This window comes from Salvelinus alpinus, chromosome 32, assembly GCF_045679555.1.
Source record: "Salvelinus alpinus chromosome 32, SLU_Salpinus.1, whole genome shotgun sequence".
NCBI classification, from domain to species: domain Eukaryota; kingdom Metazoa; phylum Chordata; class Actinopteri; order Salmoniformes; family Salmonidae; genus Salvelinus; species Salvelinus alpinus.
In genome coordinates, this window is record NC_092117.1 from 9,861,253 (window position 1) to 9,871,368 (window position 10,116).

At 43.9% G+C, this 10,116-nt stretch overlaps 1 protein-coding gene across 1 annotated transcript; it reads right to left on the reverse strand.

Moving 5' to 3' along the window:
• Positions 1-1,477: 1,477 nt before the first annotated feature.
• On the reverse strand, positions 1,478-5,672 carry stpg4 (sperm-tail PG-rich repeat containing 4). The gene is made up of 7 exons (XM_071380505.1): positions 5,542-5,672; positions 5,140-5,196; positions 4,626-4,877; positions 4,387-4,451; positions 4,100-4,145; positions 2,146-2,250; positions 1,478-1,750 (listed from the first exon to the last, which is right to left on the reverse strand). The coding sequence occupies exons 1-7, from the start codon at positions 5,614-5,616 to the stop codon at positions 1,640-1,642; spliced, it is 711 nt and encodes a 236-aa protein (XP_071236606.1). The 5' UTR covers positions 5,617-5,672; the 3' UTR covers positions 1,478-1,639.
• Between the last annotated feature and the right edge of the window lie 4,444 nt (positions 5,673-10,116).

The following is a 10,116-nucleotide window of genomic DNA, read 5'->3' on the forward strand; positions in this document are numbered from 1 at the left end:
GGGCCTTGTGCAAGGGTGATGGTAACTAGGACGATGCCAGCAACCCTCTGGCTCGCTTCTCTATCCACTAGGCTACCAGTGGCTGGCTATAGTGTACACCTGACCACAGCCTACAGCGATGATGCATACTCCAGAAATGTTTGTAAGCTTTTAAATTATATCAAACTCAACTGTTTATATTTTCCAGTGATGAAGACATGGATGTCTCATGGTATGGTGGGGATTGCAAAATGGGTCAATTTTGAGCACCTTTTATTTCCTGAATGTTTTGGCATTCATGTCCAAAAAGTAACTTTCTGAGCACTTCTTCTATTGGCAAACATGTAACAACAGTTTTGTTTAAATCCAAAGGGATTCTGTCAAAAAGTGATTGAATTCAAAAGGGATTTACCCACTTACAGGACCAGGCTTATAGCCCATGTTAATAGGGATGTCTTTCTGTCAGCCTCAAAGTGTTCTCCTTAGTCCCCTACATAATGACAACGTCAATAAGAGCCCTGCTCTTGAAACACTTGAGCCGCTCGTATGTGTCGCTAGCTGAAGACAAGGACGTGAAGTGTTGGAATGTTTAAACTGATGTGCTAAGATAATGACATTGTGGATATGTTTGGGAATATTGCGAGAATGCAGACATTATGAACTGACATCTATACAGGGCAATGGAACGAGTGAGATACATAGTCATGTCTCAAAAGACGTCAAGAACAAGTACTCCCTGTTTCGTTTTTTTTGTATCTCATAGCTGCACAGAGAGAAGAGTATTTTCTCTTGTGGTTTCAGACAATCGGAGCATCCAAGACCAAAACGATCTATTGTAAAAAAAAATGTTTTTTTAAAAACAACTACTTGGCCTACCTTCCACAGGCCTGATTCCTATCAAGGCTATGGTCTATGTCAGTGTAACCTGAGTCCAACATGATCCCGTGTGAGTTTTTTTCATTGACAGTAAGGATAGGTAGTGATAAGAATAGCCCTTTCGTGGTGTGACACTGGCTGCTCCGCTAATGTTGAATGTGCAGCATGCCAGCTATGTGCATGTGATGGATGACTGAACTGCATTTCCCCCCTCACTCACGAGTGCATAGCACAGCAGATAGTGTGGAGGCACAACAGCCTGCCAGACAGGCTGCCAGCAGAGAGAGAGGGAGAGAAATTGGGGTAGGCAGAAGTACAAAGGGCTGGATTCAATCCGTAGTGCCGAAGATCGGACATTTTTAGGAAATGTTCGATAGAGCCGAGATATGCATCGTTTAACGTGAATACAGTCTCCATGAAAACACTGGCTTTAAATTTCAATCCCGCTCTAACGCCGATCTTCTACGGATTGAATCCAGCCCTCAGTCAACCAGGGTTGCAATGCAGATGAATATTGTTTCGTTTCCCTGGTTAGTGTCTCTAAAATTGACGAAGGAAAAACAAATGCATTTGATAATGGTAGGCCTATGTGTCTGGTAATAATAAGAGATGCGTTCGTGGGTAAATGTAGTCAAGTGCATTTGACAACGAAATCAGGGTTCTTTACTCAGAGGGAAAATAAACGACATGATCACCCAGTGTCACGTGCATTCTATCAGACAGTAGAAGTGGGGGAACTAGGGAGTCATAAAAAGGGATGGCTGGATGACACTTGTTGGACGATCTAGAAGACATTGCGGAAGAAGAGACCGTGGGCCCTGCCCATGTTGGCCTCCGTCCCCAGACGCTGACCCATCTGCCAGGACGGCTCATAGGTCCCCGGTCCTGGAGTCCTCTGCCAAACAAGGTCAACAAACAGTCACTAAAAAAAGCACAGCTAGCTAGGTCTTCACGTATTATTACTGTGGGAGAGAGAATAACATACCATTACCAAGCTTTAAAAATGACAGTTTCTGTTTACATTTTTATAACTATCTGAAGTGACATTATGCTTAGGAGAGTGCGACTACTCTCAATGGTGGCGAAGGTGACTCTGTGTGTGTGTGTGTGTGTGTGTGTGTGTGTGTGTGTGTGTGTGTGTGTGTGTGTGTGTGTGTGTGTGTGTGTGTGTGTGTGTGTGTGTGTGTGTGTGTGTGTGTGTGTGTGTGTGTGTGTGTGTGTGTGTGTGTGTGTGTGTGTGTGTGTGTGTGTGTGTGTGTGTGTGTGTGTGTGTGTGTGTGCGTCACTCACCGAGCGTACACTGTGAAGACGGGGCACAGTGGATCTGAAACAGGACGTGACTCCTTTGGTCAGGCCCGTCCTCATATTGTAATGTCCAGGAGCAGGGCCCTCTCTCTGAACACAAACAGGAACCATTTGATTCACTATTTACAACAGGCTAACTCACTCACACAGGCAAAGAAAACTGCTCAGAGGGACCAAGGTTGAATGGTTGTCTTGAAGATTATTTACTGGCATGAATCACGATTGTATAAGTATTCAAGGACTAAAGTTGGAAGTTGGATCAGTGAGGCAGTTCATATTGTATGGCTATTTATACTTGATCCACGGCATATACATTATATGAATTACGTGAGTTTCAAACTACTTTATTTCAATGGCTTCCAGCTCTCATTTTCCCCTGCTGCCCACTAACACACACTGTTGGCCACAAGCAGAAAATAGCACACAGCCTATCCTAGCCTTTCCCGTTCGTGACATAAAACATTTTTATGTCGCTGAGCCAGTAATCCATCCCTAGCCCTCCTGATGCGGTGATTCATAGCACAAAGAACGAGAGAAGAAGAAAAAAAGAAGAGAAAAATAAGCCTTTCTATGTCCCTGAGCTCAAACTAGCTAGCTATAGCTAGTCATTATTTGCCATTTGATTGCGCTGGGCAAGTTCACTTGATCCGCCCCACCCCCGCCTGCCCGCCAGCCCTCAGGGGGGCTGATCTGCGGTGAAGGTGTTAAGGCAGGTGTATTTCACAGGAGCTTTTAGAAAGGACACAGAGGACCAAAGCACACTTGCCTGCCCGTGATGAGCTGTCCTGGTGATCTGCCTCTGTGCAAGGCGCCTGGCCTACTTTCGCTGCTGTCGGAGCGAGCGCCACATTCTCCCGGTGTGGCACAGATAACTGGCCCATGCCGCAAATGTCTGCTGAACCTTTGACCTTTCATTAATTATGTGTGTCAAGAAGGACAATGCCGCAGCAAAGGTCCTCGACACCTCTATTCCCATAGATACGCCACGTGTGCATAGTGCAGATACCCCGAGCTGTTCTCTTCGACCACAAAACTTTATCACAGGCCATGGCCAAACAATAAAGATTTTATTTAAATAATCCCAGATAGGAATAAATAAAAATAAAGCGGAAATAAAGTCTCCAAACATGGTTTGTTCGGAGCTGCAGCTGCACAGACACTGCACAGTGCACACAAACAAATCTGGGGCACATTTAGGCCCGAGGATGAAGAAATTAAGTCAAATCATGAGAAAAAAACAACCCCCCTCTTTGTTGGGTTTGCAATGCCTTAAACCCTGGGGATATTTCTGTCAATATGTGAAAATCTATTTCACATTTGGAGCCTGCAAAGAGAAATCCAATAAAAAATCCTCCGTGGCTCATTTCAATGAGATTGATAGGTATTCGCTGGCTGACTATTTTCAGTGTAAAACATTAAGACTCTGTGACCCTTGACCCCCTGATATATGGCGAACCTGCTTCAATTCATCAAGCAGACAGCTGTCTGAATGGCTGTGGCTACAAATATGATTGCCACGGGACTTGTTGAACTGTTTAACCTTTGACAATAAAGTTGCTTTGGACTAGCCCTGACACACCACTAGCGGTGAGAAAAGCTCCCTACTACATAGTAATGATACCCTTGAGATTTCCCAACACATTTCCTTCTCTGTTAACGCGAGAGAGCTGCCAACACTGCTCAAATATGTGCGGACGCACTTGCTGCACACTGCAGCACACACAGTGCAACCGAACTTGTAACATCGATCAACACAGTGCCATAATAGGCATCGAATGCGATCAGAGATAATATACCGTAACCTCCATAACATACTGTAGGTCTCTAACAGACTCTGTTATGGGTGTCATAACCAAACCGACTGAAACACGTAGGTCTGCAAGCCTTTGTTGGCAACGTAAGGGGCTTGAGTCATAGCTAGTGGAGACTAGATACTCACAGGCAGAAAGCTGGCACGCTGCACTGCCGAACGAAACATCACGTGTCTGCAAGGAAAGAAGAGAGAGAGTGGTTCGAGAGGAGAATAGGTGCTGTAGAGAAGAGGCCAGACCTGTTGTGTGGTACTGGAAAGGAGAGGTCAGGTGGTTATTTGTACAGGAAAAAGATATCAAGGGGATGATTCATATATCAAGGAGATGAATCAGAGGCAGTCTGCTTGCTGTGATTCAAAGGATGATTTGAAAGTGTAAAAATGATAATGATAGATTGTGCAGGACAGGTGCTTACTTGCAGGGTATCTTGGGCACTGGTTTCTGGGTCACATTGTAGTGGCATGGTGAAAGGTCTATTTCCTGGACAAAGATGGACAATATAAAACATTCAGGTTAAAATGTCAAATAAAACTGTATTATTAGAAGATACATGAATGCTGATAACACCCCCTTCTCCGCGCCTCCCCATCTCCTTTCCCCCACACCACCTCCCCTGGTCCCCCTCCTCTTGTCCCCTTCCCATCCTCTCCCCACCTTGTCGCGGATACCCAGAGTGTAGTTTTTTGGGCGGGGGCAGCTCTTAAAGGAGTAGGAGGCCTGGCATTTGAGGGCCTCCTGGGTGGAGTCAGTGAAGCAATAGGCTCCCGGCAGCAGCAAGTCCCCCTTACGCATCTGCATCTTGGTGTCTCTCCCCGTACCCTTAAAGCCATACGTCCTACGGACCGGGTTCAGGCCAGCCTCCTCAATGAAGTCCCGGATGTGGTAACTCCCAGGGATGGGCGTATCCTGGAGGGATGCGAATGAGAGGAAAATATTTTATTTGAAAAATATCTCCTGCACACATGATTTCCCGCATATACGGGAAAAGGAGATTGAGAAGGCATTTTTTTGTACAGCATCACCTTTAAATGCACTGGATAGAGAGTTTTATCTAATCTTTTAATATTACATAAATTCTACATATTTCCATAATCTTAATAGTAGAACTGTGTGAAGATGCTTGACTGAAACCAACTGTTGTTGTTTTCCCCTCACTGAAAATACCTACTTTCAAAGTACCCATCCACCATCTGCCTCTGTCACACTGGTCCCCTTTCTCATTGCCCTGTAGATGCAAGAAAGGCCACACAGTAAAAAAAGGCTTGTAATACAGGCAAAAGGCTTGTTTATGGACTGTATTTTTAGGAATACGTGACAAAATAACCGACTTAATTTATTTCTACATCTACATCTACATTTTAGTGACATTTTAGTCATGAATACCTATAGCTACTGTATTTCTTTGCCAAGAGACTGAATCCAACTTCAGTGTACAGTCATAATATCCTATGACTGCCAACTCCTCCTGAGTGCAAAGACGATAACACTTTTCACAGCCTATTTCTGCTCTCAACAAACCTATTTTTTCATGACAAAGATACAAAATAACACTGACTAGTCTCAAGCTTACCCTCTTCTCTGTCCTGCATGATGCATCATCGCGGGATATGTCACTAACTTTGGAAATATTTTTTCCTACGGTCATTGTTTTCCCAGTACTGTGTGTATGCACTTTGCCGTCTGCTGTTTGTTCAACAGAGATAGAGTTACAGCTTCTCAGACCGTGACTGTTACTAGTAGCAGCCCCACCAACAATCCATTTTTCAACAAGCTGACACTGTGAGATGCAGCGGACACTGTGTGACCCAGGTCGAAGTTTAAGATGTTGATAATGACACAAATGAATATTGTCATAGTTACTGTGACAGTGTTTCCTTTGTAACGTCACATAGGCCTACTGCACGACCAGGTTAAAAATGTGTCATAAATGGTTTTCTAGTGGCATGTCACAATAGGATAATATATTATGGTGCGACAATCATCTTTAGGCTACTTTTTGGTAGGTTAGTTGTAATCCCATCTGGATCTTTAAATAAGTGTGAATGGCTGTGCTGAGACAGTCAGCCCAAATCTGATATTTTTTTCACTAATCGGTATTTTGACCAATCAGATCAGCTCTGAAAAAGATCTGATGTGATTGGTCCAAATACCAATTTGTGAAAAACAGATCAGAATTGGGTTGCCTGTCTAAACTCAGCCACAGAGTATCAGTGAGAGAATGAGTGGTATGCAGCTATTACTAGATGCATAGCACACTTCTACCAAACAAATTTGGGTGGTCATATAGACACATCATGTATGTATGAAAACCCTTCATAAAATAAAGTTAGTCGTTTTTATTAGACATTATATCAGATTTCTTCTCAGAGGGTTATGGCCAGGTTGAATAACTCAAGTAAGGGGCCCCTATATTATAAGCACTTGTCTGTGGCCTAGTCCAAACTCTCTTCGCCTCATAGCACATACAGCTGAGTGGTATGCAGTGTAAGTGCTGTGCAACACACTATAACTAAAAAACATAATCTAGACTGGAGAGCCTGCTAAGATATTTGTGGGAGCAGTAGCAAAATGTTCTGCCCTGTTGCTAAGCTACATGGAGCATATGATTTCAAGTAGCCAGGAATTCATGTTTACACTGCTTGTCAAGGGAGTCTCATTTCAAGTTTCATGTTTTTAATGTCACATGCACAAGTACAGTGAAAGGCCTTTATTGCAAGCTCTAACCCCAACGATGCATTAATCAATAACAATGTAAGACTAAAAATAACAAGGTAGAACAAAAACACACAATAAGAAATAATATAAGAAATAAGAAATAAGAAGAACACGATAAAGTAAGTTAACATACTATACACAGGGTCAGTTCCAGTACCATATTTACAATGTGCAGGGATACTGGATCGATAGAGATAGATATGTATAGAGGTAAGGTGACTAAGCATCAGGATATATGATAAACAGAGTAGCAGCAGCCTATATGATGATTGTATGTGAGTGGGTGTGTGTAGAGTCAGTATAAATGTATGTGCGTTTTATGTGTGTGTGTCAGCAAATTATAGAGTGAGTGTTTGTATGTGTGTTGGAGTATCAGTGTGCATAGCGTGTAGGGCCCTGTGAGTGCATAGATGTAATCGGTGTGAAATGGCTAGCTATTTAGCGACTCGCGCTAATAGCGTTTCAATCGGTGGTGTCACACACTCTGAGACCTTGACGTAGCTGTTTCCCTTGCTCTGCAAGGGTCGCGGCTTTTGTGGGGCGAAAGATAACGATGCTTTGAAGGTGACTATTGTCACTGGGGCGAGGGGAGGGACGCAAGCAACACTGATACATAGAGACAGTGCAAAATCAAGAATAAATACAAAGGTCAACTCAGATAGTCCGTGTAGCTATTTAGTTAGCTATTTAGCAGTCTTATGGCATGGGGATAGAAGCTGTTCAGGAGCTTGTTGGTGTCAGACTTGATACGCCAGTAACCGCCTGCCGTGCGGTAGCAGCGAGAACAGTCTATGGCTTGGGTGGTTGGAGTCTTTAACGATTTTCCAGGCCTTCCTTCCACAACACCTGATATAGAGGTCCTGGATGGCAGGGAGCTCGGCCCCAGGGATGTTATTCGGCAGTCCGCACCACCCTCTGTAGCGCCATGCGATCGAGGGCGGTGCTATTGCCATACCAAACAGTGATGCAGCCAGTCAAAATGCTCTCAATGGTACAGCTGTAGAACTTCAGAACTTGTGTGTGATTTGGACACCGAGGAACTTGAAGCTCTCGACCAGCTCCACTGCAGCCCCGTCGATGTGGATGATGGTGTTGTAGTCGTGAGTGAACAGGGAGTACAGGAGGGGACTAAGTACACACCCCTGTGGGGTCCCCGTGTTGAGGGTCAGTGTGGCGGAGGTGATGTTGCCTACCCTCACCACTTGGGGTTGGCCCGTCAGAAAGTCCACAATCCAGTTGCAGAGAGAAGTGTTCAGTCCCAAGGTCCTAACCTTGGTGACGAGCTTGGAGGGGACAATGGTGTTGAACGCTGAGATGTAGCCAATGCAACAGCATTGTCATATAGGTATTGTCATATAGGTATTGTCATATAGGTATTGCTCTTATCTAGGTGGTTGAGGGCAGTGTGGAGTGCAATTGAGATGGCGTTGTCTATGGATCTGTTGGGGCAGTATGCTATTTGGAGTGGGTTTAGGGTGTCTGGAGTGATGGAGTTGGTGTGTGCCATAACCAGCCTCTCAAAGCACTTACGGATGCTACAGGACGGTAGTCATTGTGGCATGAAACCTTAGAGTTCTTGGGGACAGGAATGATGGTGGTGATCTTAAAGCGTGGGGATTACAGACTGGGACAAGGAGAGGTTGAACATTTTCGTGAATATACCTGCCAGCCGTTCTGCGCATGCTCTGGGAACGCACCCTGGAATATCATCGGGCCCGCGGCAGTGGCGGTCGGTGCTGTTTAAGATGAGGGAGGATGATATTTAAATAAAAATTATGAGCATGGCCTTATTTTTATATCAGCATATTGGATGACTGTCAATCGATAGTCATCCAACATGAATCATAGACTGTTCTCTCTACTACCGCACGGCAAGCGGTACCAGAGTGCCAAGTCTAGGTCCAAAAGGCTCCTTAACAGATTCTACCCCCAAGTCATAAGACTGCTGAACAATTAATCATATGGCCATCCGGACTATTTAAATTTTTCAACAGAATCGGCATAGTGAATACACCGCTGATCACACACAAACACAGTTCACCTTCATAGCAGCCACATAAAAACAGCATGATCACTGCTCGTTGAATATATAATTCGCAACTATCTATGCGCTCTCCTCTCACCTTTTCCCTTCGATTGTGGACTTCAGTGCACAACACATCAGCTGTCTGTAACCAGTCGAAAAAACCTTTCCAAACCTTAATACTTGGTATTTTAATATCATGACCACTAACAGCCACACACAGCCTACATGATTGTCATGTCATAGTCAACAAACTAGAACTAACACGTTAGTAAACCCGCTACAATCATGCAGTACGGTGTACAGTCAGAAAGCAGTATATCAGTTTTTTGGGCCCCGGTGGCAATAAATTAATAAAACCAAAAGCTTCCTTTGACTTAGAAGAGTTCCAGTGTTGGCTATCCATAGCCAGCTAGCTAGCTCAGCATCCCATTATGTTTGAACCGGGTGTTTGAGTAGGCTAAACTAAATAGCTGCATTCACTAGCTAAGTGAAAGATAAAAAAAAAAAAAATACAACCAAGCTCTGTCTAGCTTCTCTTGAATTTTTCACAACTGCTCAAATACTGTCTTCCTCTTTGAGTCAAATACTCACCACACTTTATGCACTGCAGTGCTAGCTAGCTGTAGCTTATGCTTTCAGTACTAGATTAATTATCTGATCCTTTGATGAGAAGGACATGTCAGTTCATGCTGCAACGTCCTCCTGAAGTTGTCATAATTACTATGGAAGTCTATGGAAGGGGGTGAGAACCATGAGCCTCCTAGGTTTTGTATTGAAGTCAATGTAACCAGAGGAGGACGGAAGCTAGATGTCCTCTGGCTACACCATGGTGCTACCCTACAGAGTGCTGCTGAGGCTAATGTAGACCTTTATTGCAAAAGTGTTTAAATTATTTGGTGACATGATTAATTTGGTATAGTATTATCTAAAAAGGTTCATTTTAATGTTCCTCTTTTTTTTATGAAATTCACTGATGGTCCTCTCCTTCCTCTGAGGAGCCTTCATTTGTCTGTGGCCTTGGGGGTATTGACCTGATTAGGACTTAAGTCACTTTGGCCTCGGAGAGCACGATCAAATCTTCTGGGTCGGCGCAATGTCATATGAGACTAAAAAACACACATGATCCAATGTTTGATCTTGTCAAATCTGTTACAAGACCATTTGCAGATTTGCATCTCATTGAACTGTGTATAACAAGTCACACATTCAACACCTGAGAAGGAAAAACAAGTTTATGATCATTGTTAGAGCTGTTCTCACCATATACTAGCCTCTCAAGGTGAGAAACACAGGGGTCAAATGCATTTCTGTGCACTATTTGGTCATAATACATGGGGTTCTCAAAAGTATGTTATTGTGAGTAATCCTATTGCTTTGCTGGCAAAGAGCAACCTTTCCAGGCCC

Coding starts and splice junctions, on each gene's coding strand:
- stpg4 (XM_071380505.1), bottom strand. CDS start 5,616: ATGACCGTAGGAAAAAATATTTCCAAAGTTAGTGACATATCCCGCGAT. Junction 5,197..5,541: donor CATGCAGGACAGAGAAGAGG/GTAAGCTTGAGA, acceptor TTGCATCTACAG/GGCAATGAGAAAGGGGACCA. Junction 4,878..5,139: donor GGTGGATGGGTACTTTGAAA/GTAGGTATTTTC, acceptor GCATCCCTCCAG/GATACGCCCATCCCTGGGAG.